Source organism: Zootermopsis nevadensis, unplaced genomic scaffold, assembly GCF_977971745.1.
Source record: "Zootermopsis nevadensis isolate Lab colony 2312 unplaced genomic scaffold, Znev_1.0 Znev_ptg000012l, whole genome shotgun sequence".
In the NCBI taxonomy this organism is placed as follows: domain Eukaryota; kingdom Metazoa; phylum Arthropoda; class Insecta; order Blattodea; family Termopsidae; genus Zootermopsis; species Zootermopsis nevadensis.
Window position 1 is genome coordinate 13,137,741 of NW_028259144.1, and position 22,523 is coordinate 13,160,263.

General features: G+C 38.6%; 1 protein-coding gene across 9 annotated transcripts in view; it reads left to right on the top strand.

Moving 5' to 3' along the window:
* Positions 1–20,954, top strand: part of Schip1 (Schwannomin interacting protein 1) — a 123,522-nt gene extending 102,568 nt beyond the window's left edge. For 8 of the 9 annotated variants that reach the window (XM_022064421.2, XM_087347971.1, XM_087347972.1 and 5 more), the window contains 7 exons: positions 4,791–4,888; positions 13,187–13,304; positions 14,097–14,260; positions 15,150–15,404; positions 15,971–16,082; positions 17,360–17,459; positions 19,519–20,954. In XM_022064421.2, the coding sequence (XP_021920113.1) occupies positions 4,791–4,888; positions 13,187–13,304; positions 14,097–14,260; positions 15,150–15,404; positions 15,971–16,082; positions 17,360–17,459; positions 19,519–19,651 (980 nt within the window). In that variant the 3' untranslated portion in view covers positions 19,652–20,954. The remainder of the gene's footprint in view (positions 1–4,790; positions 4,889–13,186; positions 13,305–14,096; positions 14,261–15,149; positions 15,405–15,970; positions 16,083–17,359; positions 17,460–19,518) is intronic. The other variant, XM_087347969.1, reaches the window with a different exon arrangement.
* The last annotated feature ends 1,569 nt before the right edge of the window (positions 20,955–22,523 follow it).

Here is a 22,523-nt window from a genome sequence, read left to right on the forward strand (position 1 = left end):
ATTTCTGTCTTCTGGGTTGTTGCGCTGTGTAGTCTGGTCGATGTTTACCAACGTTTCAGAGATCATACTGCCTCCGTCATCAGGGCGATGAGAGTGAAGATTTCTGTCTTCTGGGTTGTTGCGCTGTGTAGTCTGGTCGATGTTTACCAACGTTTCAGAGGTCATACTGCCTCCGTCATCAGGGCGATGAGTATGCAGATTTCTGTCTTCTGTGTTGTTGCGATGTGTAGTCTGGTCGACGTTAACCAACGTTTCAGAGGTCATACTGCCTTCATCATCAGAGCGATGAGTACGAAGATTTCTGTCTTCTGGGTTGTTGCGCTGTGTAGTATGGTCGATGTTAACCAACGTTTCAGAGGTCATACTGCCTCCGTCATCAGGGCGATATAACCTAGAATGTTTCAGTTTACCGAGATGTCACATCAACTATAAGATGATTTTACATTGCCCAGATCTCAAGGATATGATGATAGCCTTGTTCCTTGAATATCTACGATGGAGTTTGATCTTAAAATTATCCAAGCTATAGATCACGTAAATGAATAATTTGTAACAGAAAACTTTCATTTACCAATCATTGTTTGCCAATTTAACCCACAAAGAAAATAAATGCGAAGAAAATGGTATAATAAATTAACGAGAGCGAAACGGATCCTATTAGCAAAAAATCGGTCGTGCAATTAGGATGGCGACTGAAGAGTGCAATTCAATTTGTCATGTCACAGTGTCGACTTCTCTGCACACAAACAAGTCTTGAATGACGATTAATAACTGAGCATATTCTCATCCACTGCAAAACAAAAGCCATCCAAATGCTTTGCTTTGTTTCTGACTTGATTAAGATAGTCAAACTACTATCTTCAAACTTTTATCATTTACGCTTGACTCCTTTTATATCTTTTGACTGTGTGCTACGAACATATTCTTGCGAATTCCCCATCGGAAATACAGGGTGGGTGGGAAGTAAGTAGGCATTGAGAAATGGTTATAACCTCTGTATTTCCACTACAAAGCGATTATTTAATGCCTACTTACTTCCCACCCACCCTGTAGTTTTCCATTCTGTAACCGACAAGTGAGTAAGACGAAGAAATATGTAAAATAAAACAATAGAATGCTCCTCGATTTGTTTTATAATTTGGAAAATAATCCATTATGATGTTAAATACATAAATATTATTCTGTGTAAACATAAATATTTTTCGTATAATCTCCGGTGTCACTGACTTTATGTACATATCTGAAATTCCTGACAAATGACGTAGTTCGTCCACACAGCGGTTGTTTTTAGTAAGGCGTGAGCTGCTTACTCTAATATCACAACAAATCCTTCTGGGTGAAAATGTTCTACAAGGAGTCCGTTGTTCTTTAGAAACTGTGAATGGGAAACAGCTTCCAGCAATAGCGAATTCCTCCTAGTGGGAACGTTCAACCTCTGTCATAGGTACGTATGATCAATATGTCACGTCACACAGACTTCAGATAACTTTAAATTTTTGTGAATTTATTTTGAGGATAACTCAGTGAAAAACAAGAATATGTTATTGAACAGTCCCCGGTATCATGTTGTGGTAGGTTCGTCTCGAAAGAAAATGTCCCAACTTGCCAGCGATTTATTTCGATCAAGTACTTGAGAACATTTCATCAGCTTGGTGTACGTTCAGCACTGCTGGTCTTAGAATAATGTGCTGCCTTTGTTGTTAGCATCTTGGTTTTTAGGTTTTCTCAGATACTCCTGACGAATTGGTCTTGTTTAATGTCTGTCACTTTACCCCGGGCTGAGGGATAATTTGGAAGATCCCTGGAATAGCGGAATTCATAGCCTGGTAGAAATGTTGTCGCTGATCGTAGCACATTGAGATGACCACTCGATATTTGATTTCCAAGAGCTTGTGGGCCCTATTAGTGATGTAGGACGTGTTGTTGTTCAAGGAGAAATCGTTAATTTCCGCCATTTAGCCGATCGATATTCACCTGTTGCTTGGTGGTGGCTGCTCTTCTAGATGCGTGGACGTAATGACACCAGCCATTCCTGAGTCCACACGTATTGTCTCGTTCTTGCAGTTATAAACACAATCAAAGTTATTATGTTCCTCAGACAAAGTAAAATTACAGCTGCATTGATCTGCAAAGATGCTTCGTGTGCAGCGGTGTGTCAACCCAAACTCAAATAGTTTCGAGGATCAGACGTTATACTTGTATATTTTAAACAACGTTTCCGTAATCGGAGTGGCGGACTTTTGTGTCAAACCGTCTAGAAAGCCAAACGTAGAAAAGTCATGAGACTACTTGGTTTCCTCCGAGCATCCTCGATTAAACAAGAAATATCACAGGACGCCTTTACTCGTCCTTGATGTTTAAAGACCAGCTCCTCAAGTTTGTAACAAATGTTCTGATTGCTTCTCGCTATCGACCGAGAATACAATCTCGATACCAAGTAGTGTCGACTCAGGGCCTGAAGATTGGCTGATCGTAAGTGGTACTACAGCCCACGACAAAGAAAATACAACGTTCTCCATCGCTTAGGGGCTGTGGCAGTCCACAGTTTTGCTCTTCGGCCTCGGGAACACTACGGGTTCCTCCGGAATGCTGATGGAGTTTGGCGTTCCAGGAGCATTTTAGCAACTGGTGGAAAGTGTTCCAGTATTTCCCAGGAACCTACCAGGAGCGTACCGTTAATGTGCTATCTAATCTTGAACGACGTGCGGTGCCTGGACCATGTATCATCGGACGGAGTGAGAAGGCTGTACAGCATTGGGCGCTGCCGAGGGACCGAAACGTGTTGTGGTCTATTCCAATTCAGCTCACAAGGGAACCAATTCGCCCCCCGATTCAGCTTCGGTTTTACAGTGAGGTAGTGAATCCTCCACTGAATTTTTGGCTAAAATACTGTATTTAGACGTTACATTGTTTCTTTGTAATACACAGTTTTATTTTCCACTTTCTGCACTGTCTCTAGTAAGTCTGGCAAAAGAATTCTTCCTTCAGTTCACCTCCGTATCTCAGCTGGTAGTGTTTTTGCGCTACCATATGGGCGACTTTAGGTTCGGTTGCCAAGTAGGCTGATTTTTAATCACCAGGTCTGTAAAGCTGTGGAGGCCATGGAAAGTAATCTCCTTTTCAAGTTCTTACTCTCCTTTTCTTACCCTTATTCGCGTTCCAGAACAAGGGGGCCTAGTTGATTTCTCAACTCTTCGTTCCTAAGTACAGATGTTGCTCGCCATTTTGAATTTCAGGGTTCGCCTTCAATTGCATGAGAATGTATGACTTGTTCTTCACTCTGTGGATATCGACAGGCAACTGATTGTTGTCTTTATTATCTGTGTTGTCTATTGTGCTTCAGATCGCTTCTAACAAAGTGGGATTTTTCAGTCTCGCGCACACAAACTTTGTGGTGGACTCTGTCGCCGTGGAAGAATAAATAAAACATACAAGCACCTCTGCGTAACACTGTGAGAAATAGTAGCTAGATTGATAATCGAGCATTCTAAATAGGTGTTACTGAGTAATAATGTAATTTCGGCTAAAGCTGGTTGAGAAATCAGTTCGCTTCTCTCGTTCTGGAATGTGAGTCGGGGTAAAAGAAAACAAATACAAACAAATAAAATTTTAGGGTCACCACAGCCATTAGCAAATGCCGATTAAGAAAAGAACTAGAACAGGGGTGGCGATCACCGTAGGCCCACATGCTACCAACTGAACTACGATTGTAAACTGAAGAAAGATTTCTCTAACTGGGCTTTCAAAGTAAGAGTGAAGAAGGTGAAATATGAAAGTGTGTGTTACAGAGTAACAGTAGTGTCTGCACTTATTGTCTTTTCCAAGAACACAGAGGAGAGTCCTCTGCCATACTGCAAAGCCATAGCCAAATCGAAAGGTAACAATCGACAAAGTCCCCTTATTATCCACATCCGATGGCATTTACGTTGCTGTCCATTTGCTCTCGGCCGGCTCTTATCTTATTTACCAACTCCATAATGAATTGTAGTGCCACTTTTATCCAATCCCACTCGAGACATCGCAGTCCATTGATTACACACGGGCTCTATAAAATGCAAGATACATTTATTCATTCACGCTTTTTATAATGAATTGTTATTCTTTATTAAAGTTCTGCCTGTCTTTAAATTTGCCCGTTTTAACAGTTCTGTTGGACAGCTTTTCTCGTACCAATGTACTGCCGCTTCTCCAGAATCACAGTTTGCTTGCTCAGTACACCCTCCCTAAGGACCACGTTTAATGTCATTATGCTTCTAAACGTCTTGGTTTGTACTTATTTACCTTTCATTTAGAAGTTCGTGCGAGCAATAGTAATTTCAGTTTGCTAATATTTCCAGAATAATATTTTGTCTGTGTGATTTAATAAGTCTCTCTCTCTCTCTTTTTTTTCTTCCTGTCTGACGACAGGTCCATATGAACACGATCCTCCCATCCTTTTCTCGGACTGGGACCTGTTCATATACGTTCTTGGCAGATGATCCAGAAGTGGTTTGCCATTGCCTTCTTCTGTGTTTGAATGGAGTAATTGTTGGGATGCCACGGAGAAACCGGGGAGGCTCCCGGAGGAAAACTCCGTGTTGCCTAGACCACGGCCTTGCCCAACACAAGTTATAAATTTGGGCACCGCCGGGAATCGAACCCGAGACCCCAGGATTATAAGGCCAGCGTCCTAACCGCTAGACCACCGTGGCTATAACGTGTGATATTTAAATTCGCGCCAACATTTTATGGTGAATAGCATTTGCATTTGAAACAAAATCGTTACACAACCTCCGCCTCTCTGATTGCAGGTGGTTTCGATGTGTACAACATAGAGACGGCTATGCCGAAGATCGACTTGGATGCTATCGAATCTCACTTGCGAGCAGCGAGAGAGGAAGAGAGACGGGTGAGTAACAAACAACCAGCAGAAGTACAAGTGGAGTCTTGCCATGTTGTTAACTCAGTGCCCCAGGGGGTAAGATTGCTGAGAAGATCCCAGGTCTGTTAAGTTGTAAGAGGGTCAGCACCGTTTTGGTGCTATACCAGGTAAAATTCGCGGAGGTTTCTCATTGGGGTGCGAAAAAAACTGATGAACAGGGCAATATAAAATTACGTCCAAGGTATCAGGCCATACCGCTGTTCGCGAATTCGTACATAATTTCACGAATGCGACGAAATATGTTATTTGTTATCGAAGTTATTTTTGACGATGAGTAAACGACGGAAGCAATTGTACAAATGTGACAAGACAAGATGCATTGCACAGAGAATCCCTCAATTTTGTGTACATTTGACAGTTCAACATGGACGTACATATAATGAATTCGCATCCGTTTAAAGGGAATGCTGTCTATTCTACCAGCGTACTTTCTCATATTTTCAACAACGTGATCCTATCGGAATAACAGCCACCCATGCTTATTAAGGTAAAATACATATATATATATATATATATATATATATATACACACACATACCGCCTAACAGTCGCACACAGTCTATGAAAGGCAGTCTTTCATTTTGGTGATTGCGCATTGGCTAAAAATTCCTTGCCTAAAATTTTTTTCACAGTCCCGGGAAACTCACCTCAGGTGCAACAATGACCTCGGAGCACATTAGTGTATGACTGGCCTAAGGCATAAAAATTGTCACGTAGAACATATTTGGAGTGACAGTGCACCTTCCTAATCTTGTTTTCAGCCCAATACCGTCTTTTGAAGTAGTTTGTCCTGTTACGTCCATCGCTGCTTCCCTCTCCGCGTCAGTAAGTAGTTCCATCGTTAAAGTAGAACACGTGCCTAGAATCAAAGAAGAGATACAGGATCTACAATTTATGAGGCTGCGGTCGTGCTTGCATTGCGTGGTCGGCCGACGCACTGTTGATGTCGGCGGGAGTCGTGCCCGTACTTCCGGTGGGTGAACGGTGAATCAGTTTCAGTGCCGCTAGTAACAGCGAACTACGAATATTTCTCGTCACTAATACATGTTGCTTGCCTCGCATTTCCATCCTCGCCAATGCATTACGTATAATACAGTGATAATGTGAATGATGATAATGATTACTTCTGCTTGTTAACAAGATGTTGCTGGACTGCGTAAAATGGGTTCGTTAAGGCACTCAAGACTTTGAATTAAAGTCCGCTTGTAGCCGACCCAATACAAGCGATAAGATATTTTAATCAGAATTTGTACACACTTAGCAGTGTTTCGTGAGAGCGAGAGAACAGTTTGTGAAAGTTTCATATAACTTGTTCAAAGTATTATAGTGCAACGTGAATTTGGAAATTCTTAACATTCTCTTGAACAGGGGATTGAGTTAGCTATCTATCACTGTGTGTGTTTTATCTTCTGGAGTGTCAGTGATGACTGATGATTGTTTTGTGGCTTGACATGTGACACTTTACATGGCGTTAGGTCAAAAGACTAGTAAATGTTTTTTTTTATAAAACAACATAACATTGAGGTTATATGTTACAGAGTTCAATGTAAACAGTGCTGATACGTTTATGGTGAAATGCGTAACTACAAAAGAAAATACGATGCATATTACGGTTTAATTTTCAAGTTCCGCCAGGAATAAATTTTTAATTTGACAGGAATTTAGAATGACGGTTTCATTCATTTGCCTGATCAAAAACAAACCTCTAATCGCAACTTAACCTTCAATCTGTTTCACAGCAAGAAACAGTGGATCTCAGGTTTCTTACGCTTCTCTTAAAGTTGTGTAATTTCGAAATTATTTCTTCATATTTTGGCATTAAGAGGTCAATCCATGCGACTTGGTCTTTGACTGGAATATACAGAGTATGGCGTGGAATAAAGAAATGTATTTTTAATCTGCTTCACTGGTGTCATGGACAGAGAAGCGAGTTTTATGCTGTGAACACTTTCTCTTGAATCAGGGGGAAACAGCGTCACAGAAATGCAGTGATGTATGTCGTTATAACTCTCGAGAAAATCAACGTTTATTGCGGGTTTAGTCTGTGTCTGTAGCCAGTGGGCCTTGCGTCGGAGCTCAGTAGGAATCTTAACATCTGTGTTCATGTTTACTGTGATCGCGCTGTTGAAAATACAGGAGCCGGTAATGGATAAACAGGATTGCGTCTTCCCTGTAGTTTCAGACCAAAAAATAAAGAATTTACGTATGTGACAAGGCGTTTACACATTCGATATGACTAAGGATCACGATCCCCCACGTTTGGGATACCGGTATTGAATCGCTGCTACACGGTGAATGAAAACATAGTCAAAGCAGTTACGTCTAGTAGCAATATTAGAATGTATAACGATTCTTTAAACGTGTAATTAACTTACAATTCCGAAGTGTCTGTAGGTAGATTTGTAAAGTTAGTTTGTATTTATTATTAATATTAACGTTAAGTAAATATTAGAGTTTTAAATCTCCAACAGTGAGTTATTTGTGAGGGACATGTAATTACATAATTTATAATTAGAATTTGTTAATAATTCAGCATAAATTCGTATTATGAAGAAAAGCTAATATTTTAATATTATTAGCTCGAATAAATTTTAAAACCGTGAGGCACGTCCGTCTTTAGGGCTGGTAAAAAGGTGGCCTGCTTTTCTTAATTTTTTAGTATTACGGACGTACCATTTGTCTTTGAAGACTGCAGATACGTAATTACAGACAGTAAATATTTTCCATATTCATATATTATTTACAGTGCTTGTTCATTCATAGTTTTGAACTAGCTAAAACATACGAATGTTGTGAAACATGTGATGCTTCATTTTACCCCAGGAAGGATTGTTCATACTGTGATAAAGTGCGATTGCACCAAATCATACTTTAAATGCCACAAAAGTTAGTTTCACCGAAATCCCGATTAAGTACATTTCCTTGTTCCACAAAATAACGACGTGTGTCCCTCGTTAAAATTATACAGTGACTCGCTCCGACCTCATGAAACGTGACGAGTTTTTCTCTTCCTTCCGGTTTGGCGATAGTGAAGGAAGTACACGCCATAACACTACTCCTTAGTAGTACCGACACTGCGTTGGAGCCAGCCTTTTAGATACAGTTTGTGTTTACAAAATGTGACCAGTCAGAATTCATGAAGCTATGAAATCTTCGAGCCTCAAGAATACTCTACGCAGACAGTACAAGAAAGACACGCTCTATGTTTTGGATCTATACACGTTGACGTACGATTCCCACGAGACTCTTGGTTCATTGGAAGAATACGTAAGTGAGATGTTAGGTTATGTGCACTTTCATATAAGCATAGTCAGTATTTATCTATCACCTTCAAGGTCTCCTCTTGAGAATCAAACTTTTCGTTACATAAATTCCATCTTAATTATCAAGACTCCATGTAATTTTATGTAAGCTTGCTCTCCATGATGTTTAAAATGGAGCTTGTCGTGTATCTACGTGTGTCTGCAACTTAGAAGCAAATTGGCTGATTTGCAAAATACCGAAAGTACGAAATTCTGAGGTTACAACGTTTGTTGGTTATGAAATGCATGGTACTACATGCAGAATGTTAAAACACACTACCATTTCGTTATTAATTTACCTCTGCCTCTGATGAAGATAGCCGATTAGGAAGAAATTCTACATTTCTTGTAAGAATAAGTGATGTAGTGTTGATGGACAAACAAATATTCTGTGGAATGTTTGAAACTACTAAAAATTAGACGAGGTGTTGAAGCGAATTCTTTAGATTATATGTGGACTGGATTAATTTAACTCACAATAGTGCCCAGTGTAGAGCCCTTGTGATCATGGTAATAAACCACAAAGTACCGTAAAACGCAGGAATTCTTTTGCAGTCACTAACCTATCAAATATTTAATCGTGGTTTTGATAGTTTCCGCCTTTATTTTGATGCTTTTACCTCATCTTTCTTAATCGCGTTAAGTACCTCTTACATGGTATCTGGTAAAACCAATATTTTACGATTTGGCTAATACATTACGATGGGCCCAAATAATGCAAGCTAGTTTGTTTATTTTCAAATCGTAACCCCAGACGTTGGCACTGTCCCCTTATTTGTCATTCATCGCACAAAAATACGTTCATACCAATCTTGTGAAGTCTTTAATTCTCAGTTAAGTTTATGCTAGATTTTAATTGTCTGGCCACAATATTTCATTAGTTATAATAGTCATATAGAAATATATCGCACAGTAACAATGTTCTTAGACAAAATGGTTTTTAAATTGCCAGTATTTACGTTAAAAACAAGTGTTAGACACAGATTTTCAGGATCGCATCATCGAAAGGCACTGGTGTCGGTCTCATCTCAAATTGCTGTCATATATAAAGCGAAGAAAACATGGGTGAAGTCTGAAGGTTTCCAATGATGGTGCGTTACAATCTGAAAAAACGTTTCTCGAATTTTGTCCATCGTCTAAATTGTAAACAAAATCACATTTTGGAAGCTAGATTCTGCTTCCGTCTTCAGGTACAGAAGGAAAAGAACACGTCCAAGGCTAGCTCAACCAGAGGGCCAACAAATGGGGTTTTGCCCTTTTCCTATTTCACCTGAAGACGGAAGCAGACCCATCTTCCGAAACGTTGGATTTTCAATTTTTTAGAAATTACTGATTTAAAATTACAATAAAACCTGTATATTAATGAGGGGTCCGCAGTAGCCGCTTGGTCACTGGACCGTGGGTTCGAATCCCACTCAAGCCATGGAAGTTTTTCATCGTTTTTCTGAGTTGTGCTGTCCTGTGTACAGGTAGAGGCCTTGCGACGGGCCGATCCCTCGTCCAAGGAGTCCTACCGAATGTCTATAGATCGAACCAACGAAAAGTTGGGACCCGCAGATGCTCAAGGCACTGAAGAACGGGTCGTCCAAGTATCCCCAGTATATTAATGAAGCAACGTTCATTGGCATGACCTCCATACTTAATTTAATTAAAATTCGCCTCTTCGTTCAGAAGTTTTTAAAGAACACATCCATTCAACAGGATGCGTCGTCCGGGATTGACTTCCGTCCGGCAAGCACACCAAAGAACCGTCTTCTGCTGTATATAATTATGCATGGTTTTATAACGCTATGTGAAGTGACTCCGTTGTCATAACTGCATGGCGTGTTGTTAGGTTACAGATGCAGGAGAAGGCCTCCAAACATGGCGCGAATATTTTGAATAAGCAATCACGGACAGCCGACAAGAGTTGATCCACCAGGTTGGGGGTTGACCGGGGGCTAATAATTCCCAATCGTAAAAAATCATCATGTTACGAAATGTTAAACAGTGCCTCAGACTTGCATGGATTATTTGCAATGATCTAATCAAAGGAAAGTGAATATGATATTTGTAACATGGAGTGTCATGAATCTCTATGGGTTAGGTTCTTTGAAAGTAATATCAAGGGAATTAGCAAAATATAGGTTAGATTTGGTGGAGTACAGGTCAGATGGGATAAGGGTGGCTCTGAACCAGCAGATGATTTACAATCTTCTATGGAAATGAGTTGCTGGGTAACGAGATCATATCAGCAGCTAAGAGAGAAGACTTTGTTAACAGAATGTCATATATAATAGGTGTCTGTTGGTATGATATTGTATTGAATGTGCATCCACCAACTGAGGATAGATGCCTTTATGAGGAACTACAAATTATATTCGATCAATACCAATATACACGAAAATTTTGTTAGATGTTAATGCCATCATGGAGATGAAAAATATTGTGAAACTGACAAGTAAGAATGTGAGTTTACATTGAACTAATAATGATAATGAGGTTACAATAGCCAACTTTGCCGCATCAAATCTATTTGTCAGGAGTAAATTCCCACATTACAAAAATCATGATGTGTTTTGTCTTCTGCTGGTTGAGAAACAGTCGTTCGGAGTTCGATTACCGCCAACAGCAGAAATTTTTATAATTTACAGAAATGCCCTGACGTTAAATCACCTCTAACCTCTTGGCCAAATGACATCTGATGGGCCATTTTCTGGTGTGAGAACCTGACCGTCAAGTATAGATGTCAACAAAGTCTGGTGGGGCTTTGACACTTTCATTGCTTACATTTATCTTTCATTCATTATGAAACCCTATTGCTTAGAGTTATGTGATGATAATTTTGTTAGGTTTTCATTAATCGTGAAATATTTAGAGTCCCACACATACGCTTCTATCCACACTTTTTTCAAAACCTGAATGTAGCAGACCGCTTTTGAATATGAGGAATGGTGAGGTTCGCAGCTTTTGGCAGCAGTGGAATATCTGTGGCAGCAGTGTAGATGACAACTGAGAACGTAGGGCATGCGCTGATGCACTGTAATAGCGTCTGCAGTATGTTTTTTTAACTAGGTAGTGAGTGTGTGGTTAACCGTATTTTTTTTGTTAAAAGTACAAGCAAATTCTTTGAGTCCGCTTGTGGCAAAGGAATATAAGCGTTTGGCTACTTGTAAAGTATATTTTAAAACGGTGATTGTAGTAGGAATATACTTTTCAGGTTAAGTGTTCTCAAAATTTGCCGAAGAGGTCAGTAGGTTTATAAGTAGTCTTTATTGCTGTGTGAAGAAATCTGAGATAGGATTGTGATGTTTGAAGATATTTTATCGAATATTAAGGCTCATTCAGCCAAATTGTCTGAATCACTGACAAGCTTGGGAAATATGAGAGTACAAACTACTCGTTTTACAGACAACTTTGACAGTCTTAAAACACAAACAACAAAACTGACCGAGAATATTGTTACAACACTAAAAAAGTCACCTCGTTACTTAATACCTCAAAGTGATGAGCCAGAGTCTCGTGTTTTACCTACTGATTCTAATTCCCAAGGGAAGCGTGAATTGAGATGGCCTGTGCTTGTGAATAACAGAATGCAGTGGATTACATTTCCCCAAAATACAGAAAATGTTCCTAATATTGATGATGACGAAGATATAGTAGAAAGATTTATTCGTGTCATCAGTTTAGATGAAGAGAAACCTGTTACTCAAGTAAGATACTTAATTATGTCAACTTATGATTATGTAGTACCTAATAAATTTAGGTTTTACAGTGAGTGAACAGGAAGATTGGATTTGTGTGTGATTCTGGGTTAGCACAGTCTGAATGAAAGTAATAGTGAAGTGCTTTAAGTCCACAGAAAGCAGAGACAAACTCTCACATATCCAGTCCTCTGTCCCCCCACTTTGTATTCCATACTTGATAATTTGTATTTTTTACAGGTTACAGTTGTCTTATTACAAAAATATGTATTCAGTTTAATGACCATAAGTAAAACTCTCAGTCATTGACAGTTTGTTGAATTATGTGGTTGTTTAATGATATGTAAATTAAATACAAATAAGAGTGAAAGGATGGAAGAACCAACATTCTGAGAGACATAACAAAATATAATGACTAATGATCTGAATTTTTATGGAGCAACACATTGAAAATTTAATAGTTGGTCATTACTGTGTTCACAGATGCCTAGGTGTAGGTCAGTCTTATCCTGAGCCAGATTGAATCCATTTTGTAAGATTATAGTAAAAGAGAATTGTATTTTGTTTATTCATTGTCCCTGTAGATCCTTTTCCGACAGGTAACTGTGAATCTATTTCTTAGTCTTTACTGATTTTCATTATGACAATTTAGTTTTCATATCACTGCAGTTTGTAGTGCATTCTTTTGTATGTCTTTTATGCTTGTTCTGCATAATAATGAAGACATGAGTCTTACAGTAGCATCTGGCAGTACTTGCACTATTATTTACTATTTTGTAAATTTATTTCAGCCTCTTACTCCATCTTCACTGCCTACGTATATAATGTTGGTTTTCTCTGTTGTTGAGGATGAAAGGTTTCTGTGGACCACAAGGTTTGGGTAACACTGCTAGATTAATCTGAAGTTCTCAGTGCAACTAACTTGATGTTGCAAGGGTTTTCTTAAAACGTTTGTTGGCCAAGAAATACACTTATTTATGAAGTAAAAAGGGTAATCAGTTTGTTCACAAAAGCTTGTCATTGGAATTATCTTTAGCCAGATAAATCTGGTCCAGATCTTTATATCACATTTCTCCAAAGTACATTCTAGTATTACGTTCTCATTTGTACTTTTTTCAAACCTCTTTCCTTGATGTTTTATAATGAAAACACTTTATGTTCTTTCCATCTTCCTCAATTTGATCAGGTGGTACTATGTAAAGGTGAAGTTCTTCATCATAATGATAAGCTTAACTGTTAAAGCTGAATTGATTTGAGTGATTTTACTTTATGTATTTTAGCGTCGCAATGATCGTGAGGAGATTCGACGGCGACTTGCCATGGGCTCGGACACAGATGAGTACTATGGGAGTGAACGACCTGGCAGGAAACCTAGCCTGCAGGCTAGACTTCAGAGTGGTATGTATGTTCATTATTCATTAAAGTAATCATCGTTGATTTTTAATCTCTTCCCTCATTCTTCATGCAATGATCATTGTTCAGGAATAAAATAGAAAGTCAGGAAAACTTTGTTTTCATTGAAAAGAGAAATTGAAATTCAGTGATAATCTTAAGTTAAAGTACCAATCTTGTACCTAAAATATTATTTTATTATGTTCCTTTATTAATATTTTTAAAAGTTCTGTACATAAAAATGCTGGCTTTATATGTAAAATAATAATCTTAATGAAGTAGTTGCATAGTTCTTAAGTCTGAACACTCATGTCAGTGAAACCTGCTAGCAGGCTACTACTCAGATGCCAGCTTCACTAACAGACTTCTCATAGGAAGGGTTGCAACCAGAAAACTGTTGCTGCTGTAACTAAGTAATTAAATAGATCCATGGTACAGAGACTTCCTTGAATAGTTGGTAGTTATTCAGATACTGAAGAAATTTCCTGCTCCATTGGAGCCTGATGGTCCATCGCTATGTTCACAAACCTCACCAGTGGGACTCACAGGAGTGACTTCAATCTGTTTTAGCCTAGGTCTCCTAAATGATCTGTTCAAGTTTTAAAACTAAGATTTTATGTGCCTTTTTCAGTTCTTCCATGTATGCTGCATACCTCATTCACTTCATTCTTCCTATCCTCATTTTGTTAAAGGAGAAATAACTGGTTTAGTGATACACAGGCCATGTTTGTTGGCTAAATATGAATATTCTAATTTAAATCTTTGCTTCCTTTGTTACTGTAATGTTTACAGAAGTAGTGTCTTTTACCCCTCCAGGGATGAACCTGCAGATATGCTTCATGAATGAGACTGTATCAGACACTGAGTCTCCAAGTTCAGACACGGAGACAGCATCGTCACCAGCGAAAACAGATCCAGAGAAGATTATAGCTGTTTCACGGAGCAGTGCTTTGCCAGTAAAGGTGCGAATCTCAAAAAGTAGTGACACTGTATGGAGGTTCACAAGCATATCATTTATCCCAGTTTATGATGGCCTTCAACTAATGATCAGTATATCATTATATTGAAACCTCTTAGAGGTGGCATTTTGGTTCTAAGTCAGTGCACAAATTTTGTGAGCAGTGGATTACTCGTTATGAAAGAGTAAACATGAAAAAAGTCATAGTTGGCATTGTATTTCATGTACTATGAGGACCAGTGTGAATTAGACAAAACAGGACTGAAAGCAATTATTTCCATTGTTATTCTTCCAGTGCTTTTAAGCACAGTAACAAATAAATAATTGTACTTGTAGTTGTGTCACCCTCGGTGGACTAGTGGTTAGCGTGCTCGCCACTGGACCCAAGGTTCGCTGGTTGAATCCCGGCCGAGGTCGATGGATTTTTAAGGGTGATAAAAATCCGTAGCACAACTTTCTTCGGAGGGGAAGTAAAGCCGGCGGTCCCATGTCGTAGATTTACGGCATGTAAAAGAATCTTGTGAGCATGAAACGAGATGTTTTGTAAGAAAAATTCACCGGCCATTTCTCACTTAAGTCTCTCCTGATTCACTGCTAAATGGCTTTGGCAGTCAAATCATGATTGAGTAGAAATTGTGCAGAGTCAGCGGGATAGTCACTCACTACTCTTAAATGCATGTATTAAAGACTATGAAACCTCCGAAAAGAGGCCCTATGCTCCACTGAGGAGTTACAGGAACTAAGTTAAAGTTAAGTTACTTGTAGTTGTAATTGTTACAATGTAGAATAAATTCAGCTTCAAGTGAATACACATGGAATCAGTGCCATTTGTTACAATACTTACATGCACGCATGCATGCACAGATAGTAGTGATAAAATGTAATTCTTTCAGCCACTGCAGCTGACACCTTCACCAGCAGCTACTCGACCTTCCACTTCACTACTCACTCTGCCCATACACAGGGAGACTGAACCTCCTCATCCCATGACAGAAGCAGATTTCTTTGCTCGCCAGGCGCAGCTACAGGCAGAAGCTCGGATGGCATTGGCTCAGGCTAAGGAGATGGCTCATATGCAGATGGAAGTGGAACGTCAGCGCCTGAAAACGAGTCCCATCACAGAGATGGTTCGGTCTAGTCTTGAGAAGGTGATTATTCACACATTAGTTACATTATAAGATTTGAGGTTCTCATGGCAGTGAATATGAAGAGGGCTGTCTTCTGTGTTGTAGCATCGTGTAATCTTATTGCCCTGATGATGGGGACTGCAACCCAGAAGATTATTTGCATTGAACCATAAACATGTAAGTGTACAACAGTTATGTGCCATTTTGAGTTATCTCCTTCTCATGTACTTAATTTTTTATTGCATGAACTTTTCCATCAATCTGCAGTATTAGTGACATCCAGAATTATGATAGTGTTAATTCTGAATTCTGAAAGTATGCCACTGTTGAGATTTCATGTCAGGTGGTCTAATGGAGAAAACACCAATGTTTCAAGAACCATCTTCTTCCTTGTTCTCAGGGTACTGAAGTTCAGTATAAGGATGAAGATGGATCTTGAAACATTGGTGTTATCTCCATTAAACCACCTCACACGGCTGGTAACCCAAGAACAATTCATTATAGTGTTCTGTAACATTTACCATGCTTCCTGTTATGGTGTAAGCGGTATAACGTGAAGGTATTTAATTACGTCTTATTATTTCCAGGTTGGAATCCCATTCCCTGAGGACAGGAGACGTGTCAGTAGGCAGATTCTTACAGAAATGAATGTGGCCCAACTTCAAGTTATAGTTAATGATCTACATACACAAATAGAAAGTGAGCTTAATTTATATAGATTTAACTCCTCAAGCAGGCATTTAATTGCAAACAGCATTGGTGTTTAATTGTCCCTGCTGCATAACGGCTACCCAGGTTTATAACATTTCTTTGAAACTACTCAACAGAATTTGGTGAAAGTTTTAGAGGATGCTAACCACCATTTGTTCTTTAGCCAACAATGTATGTAGGCTGTGTACAAAACGTTTCTTTGTTGCCTCAAAAAGAAATGTTTTGAGTGTGGAAACCATTGAAAGATTCCTCTAGGCACAGTCACAGTTTACAACTTTTGCTAGCAACCCAAAGAACCCATGGTGTTTCTTCCTGTACCTTGTGTAAATTAATGGAAAAGAATTCTTGTTATCCGAGCTACGTTCATCAGTGAATACCCTGAGATTATGACATCATCACCAGTCCACTAGCGAAGGACAGTGTTATCTACCCAGCTGGTTAGATGGCATGGATGTTTAGACAAATGAAACCCTGCTCTGGATTTTCTTCTTAGCTTCTGTGTGTTGGCTGACACTGTCGGCTCCGTGAGGTGGTATACTAGAACTGCTGGCTTGCAGCTGAGAAGAACCAACTTACAGATGGAGATGGTGTGTCAGAAAATTCTGTTACATGGCTCCACCATTACTCTTTTATTTTTGTGTTTCAATATCATTCCACCAGAACCAAGGATCAAAAGCCACCACCTGCAGAGCCCCATATGGGTGGTATGCTTTGATATTATTGGGTGCTGCCCACTGCCTCACAGGGATTGTTAATGACTGCTATCACCACTCCAGTGCCATACAGCCTTTGGCGCAATACCTCACACCTTGGCTTCGATAGATCAGATGTTCCCCCCCTGTGATGAGGACATCAAGGGTTGGATTTTGAAGGGCACATCCCTAAGTTAATATTCTTTAAATTTCATTAGTCTTCACAGATGTATATGTTTTTGTAGTTCACATTATTGAAATATTTCCAAATGCTTTTACGTCATGTCTACCACTGATATTGTTTCTATATCATTTTCATCATATTAATTTAATTACTTTTTATTGAGGTTTATTTCAAGACCAGTTCAATACTGATATTTTCATTTATCATTTTGTGAACTGTAATAAAGTACTACATATGGTTAGTGGGGAGATGTAATTTAATGCTTGGCTTAATTTTTAAATATTTATGTACATCAAGGACACCCATTATACTGAAATATAATGATTGGAGATGTTTCAGATGCTCAATTTGACTGTATTAATGACTTAATATGATACTTCTTTTTCCAGTTTTGAATGAGGGCTTAGTAAAGTTCCTGATGGATCGAGATGATCTACATATGGAGCAAGATTCTATGTTGGTTGATATAGAGGATCTAACACGATACCTGTAAGCATATGAACTGTTGTAAAACTTTGTATTGCTATGACAATTAAGAATTCCTACTTCACAAATGAATGCATTATCAAGCTTTGAATTATCTACATTTAGCTGAATATGTGTTATAATTACTGTTGTTGTTTGTTCAAGAAAGAATTTGAATAATTTTTGTTGCTTATCTTTCTATTCTGTTTGTATATGGTAAACACTTTCTGAAACTTCTTGCAAGTTACATCATACCTTAGGAGCAGCAGAACCATGTTAAAATTACACTGAAGAAAGACAGTAACAATATTCATCATATTGTCACAAGATATAATATGATTGGTGCCAGCCACACGTCCTTCCCGTTCCATCCTCCCATGTTGCATGCTTGTGGTGTGTAGGTTTGTTAGCACCCGTGGTGTAATCGCTTGTAACATCACAGCTGGTGTTGGAAGCAGCAAGAATGGATCCTGCACTATAGTTTATCATTGACCAGCTGAATAACCTGAATGCAAGCCAAAAGACACTGAAAACTTCATAAAAGCGTTGTCTAAGAAGAAATTAAAAATGACATCAGTGGCATTTGTAATGAGCTGAACAACAGACCCAGAAATTCTGTGAGGAGTACAACTAAAAGTTACAAGAGATTTAATGAAACATTGGAGTGGCACAGCAAATTATCAGAGTACAACAACAATACATATAAATAACTTGTCATGACCTAGAAGTCATGTGGTAGAGTTTGGTTCCCAGCTGGCAGCAGTGGAGGCTTGTATAACATGCAGGCGGCATGATCACAGGGACGAGCACAGACAGAGCAAGATAACAGAAGTTGAATGGATGCCCATCCGGACGATATTCCACTGCCAGTTTAAGGCTGTGGCCTATCACACCCCCTATTAGGTTCTCTTGTCAAGCTGGCATGGATCAGGATGAGGTATTGGGATTCTAGCTTGTAACCTTTGGCTGCAAGCACTACCTTTCTCTACTACAGTTTATGTTCATATCTACAGTTAACAAGAATTAAAGATGTTGAATACTCCACCTTTGCATATTTGGTTCCATTAAATAACTTGCTCTAGTTCCTATCAACTATTCCCCCTCTTTAATGTTCAGAAAGGTGGTCTACCTGACCATCTTCCTTGATTTTATACAGGATGATTGAAAAGTCACACAACCATATTAAAATATTTTTAGGTGGTTGCATTTCAGTACAGTTCAATTGGATTAATGAACACCCATCATGTTTCAAGCTGCGTTTGCAAGTCTGTCAGTTGTCCTGTAACAGTTGAAGTGCAAGGATGTCTTTTTCACAAGTGCAACAAGTGTTTGTTATCGAATGGTATCTGGCATCTAGTTCTTACTTCCAGAATGAGTTTAGGGATACATTTACAAATTCTTCTGTGCCAAATGGATCAATATCTCATCTTGAAAACTGTTACCGTGACACGGGAACTCTTCACCAGATTGCATCAGACATGATGAGAAGAGTGAATACACTTTATACAACATTGTTTTTTGATTTCAGTATAATTTATTTTTTGACATATGGAACATGTATCTGGAATGGGTTACAGGACCTTTTTGATCACTGTGGGTAGGTATGCAAGACATGGAACAAGTGAGAGTACCAGACATGACTCGGAAAGTACCTATAATGCACTGCACTTCCAGAATATATTCCAGAAAAATATGCTACAATAGTAGACCTAATCACATATAATTACACAATACTAATTCATAGTAATTATGCAGAATATTTAGAAATACAGCTAATATTGCACTATACTCAAAACATGTTGTGTTAGCAAATCTGTATTAATGAACACCTAAATTGCACACACTTCATTTACTGTTTACATACAAGAACTTAAGCATGCATGTTGCTTTCCTTATTAAACACTACATATACATACAAATTTAAAACTCATGTTGTCAAACTCATTGACTAATTTATGAACTTGGTAGAAGGTTAAATTCAAAACAGCCTCTCTGTCGCATTGCACACAAGTGTCATGACATGAACACATTGTTTGTATTTACTTTCTTGTTGTATGAATATTGTATTTATTTGCTTTTCTAGGGGTGCCAAGGAACAGACAGTGAAGGAACAGGAGGACTTGCAGCTGTTGAATCAAAACAATAACAATAATAACCACAATTTCCTCCCAGCGAAACCAAAGGTCAATAGGGTAGCAGGTCTTGCGAAGAAATAATGTACAGATTGAAACTGGGAAGATTATGATACGTACAGAAATGCAAGTGTTAGACATTCCATTTTGACATTGGAGTTGGAATTTTATTTGTGCAGTGTAAGTCAAAGTCTGCTCCAGTGAAACAGATGTATTTTTTTGCCATTTATGCATTTTGGATTTTACTTGAAACATGAGAAAATACAGTAGGTGGCAGCAGTCATTCCAGTGCTAGTTCCTTTACTTACAAGCCATTGGAATTTATGTAATTAATTTGAAGACAATTATGATTATGCATTTTGCATTTGAAGTAAAACCTAGTCGAGCCCAGATGTTCTTTTCAAACAAAGGTTTGGTTCTATTTGTTTACTTAATTTCAGACTTCATAGGAAGTAGCTTCTTTTTTGTAACATAATAATTTCACCATATGCTTCACATGACTTACCACTGTAAGGGACAGTATGTTTTAGTCGATGTGGAAACCGGTGTAAATTGCTGAGAAATGTGTGTGTCTTCGGTGAGGAATATATGCTGTATGCACTTCCTTTTGAATCTCTGTGGAACAAAGACAAGTTCTGGGTAAACTGTACATACCTATTTTGTTCATGTGCTGTGGATTATAAGTTCTCCATTGTTTGTGCAGCAGCCACCTGTGTTAAATTTCCTTCTAGTGCCAAAGAAATTTACTTACTGTATTGTTCCAAATATGGTTTTGTTTAAAGTAAAGTTGCCTGTATGCCTAAGCACCACACTGGTATAGCATGAAAAACAAAGGATTGTGCATTCCTAATGGTAACACCAGTTGGTCATCTTCACACTGCAGCCAAGTGCCCAGGCCCTAGAACTAGGCTAGTTACGGAGAAGAGACGGATCTTGTGCTTGATGGTCAACTGAATCCTAGCCATTCTGCCCTTAAGCAGTCACTTCACTGACTGAGCTGTGCCAGCTCACATTCACACATGCGTAACTTTTTCTTTTTATGTGTTCATGCTGTAGCATAAGCGAACAACACGTGGGTTTATGTATATCTGTCCCATTTGTTAGACGCAATTTTTTCTGAATAGTGGTGCAAAAACGACCTAAAGTCATTGTTCAAAGCTGCAAAATAGTGGTCTTGAATCATACCAATGCGAGAATGACCTAAGATGTAAGTAACCATGGATGATGATAGTTCAACAGTGACCCAATAATGTAGCATGAAGAACGCCTTTGGAATGTCATTGTGTTCTAAAGAATGCACCTTTCCAATTTTGTTTGTATTTGCTATAGGGTGATGTTACTTCATCCATTCAGTGATCCTTGTAATAGTAATAAAGTATGAAGTTTCTGTTCAGTTTTTATTTATTTCATCTGTCATTATTTCTGTATCCTTTTTTTAGACGACTTTCTTTATCCACATATCAGGGACATCTCGGTCTACTGCATCCAACAGAATAGGTGTCCCCCAATCTGAAGATGAATGTCCATTCTTTGAAATATAGTATTGTGGTGTCTTTTTTTAAAGAGTTTAAGATTTTCAAGACTTAAAAAATGGACAGGGTAAAGTCAAAAATAAAGAAAGCAGTGAAAAATATCATCTCCAAAGACATTCAGAGAATGTTGTTGCTGAAATGAAATGCAAACAGATTTTTCATATACTATAAACAATTAAAAAATAAATATATCCTGTAAATTACGAGATGAAAATACTTCTCTTTCCTTCATCTCTTTTCTCTTATTTAAGTGATTCAAGGGCATTGAGGTGGATTGAAGTATGTTATATGGGGCATGAAGGAAAGATGTTGATGATGGGATTGGGGGTTATCAGGATCCTGTGCATAATTATATATTAGGGTTATCCTGAAATGGCTTTTTGGAGATTTCAAGATTCTTAAAGAAGTTGTCCCAAGGCACTATGGACTGCTGCCTCTAGGTCTTCATATAACAACCACAGCCCTTCCTCAAGACAGCCTTAACTTTGGAGATGTATTCAAAATAGAGGTTTCCTTGCTCAGAAATTGCCATTTCACCCTCTAGCACCCTAAATGCCTTATTCAGATACCTATCTGTTAAGGATGGGAGAGAGTGGCAGATCTTGATTTCCGAGTTCATGAGAATGGGATTGTAGGTGCTGTATCACTTCTTCAGCTGAAACCACAAGCTCAGGTTGATTGGCAGTTTCAGCAGTACTGACAGTTACATATACGAGATGTTCAGATCCTTTAAAATCTTTGGTGAATTCAGGGCACATGTGTTTCCAAACTAAGGTTTGATTCCTTGTCCTTTAATGCTTCTTCAGTGATCTTAAATGCATCCAAAATGTTAAATTCCTTCCAAAATTCCTTAATTGATGGACCTCCTTGCTTTTTCACTCTGATGGGCTTAGTGAAAGTGTGCCTGAGACACTAGGCCATAAATGATGCTTTCACATCCTGATCCATTGGCTGCAGCAAAGACATGGTGTTTGGTGGCAGAAAAACAATAATATTAGGGTTGACATTAGTAGTAGTATTTCTGGTGAACATGTTAACCTTTCCCTTCAAAAGACTGGTTGTGGTAAAACTGCTGCAATAAGCTGTGCATACAAACTGGTTTGGTCAATTAGCTGCATCAGATTTGGGGCTATAAAATGTTCCATGTAGGCAGCTGGGTTTTGGCTGTCTCACAGTGTGCAAGGACTGGTGATAAAGAGTGGAACAGTGGGATAACATTTTTTTTATAAAATACCGGTTGGACTGGGCACATGATGGTTCTGAAATAACACGCAACTGCCATATCACAAATATGAGCTGCTGCTTTGTCATGTAGACTGAACAAAAGTGTGTGATAAATATAAGGGCTGAAAGGTAAACTGCAAGGGAGAAAAACAGCAGGCATTTCATAATGCCTAATGATCTAGCTGACACTTCAAGCAACA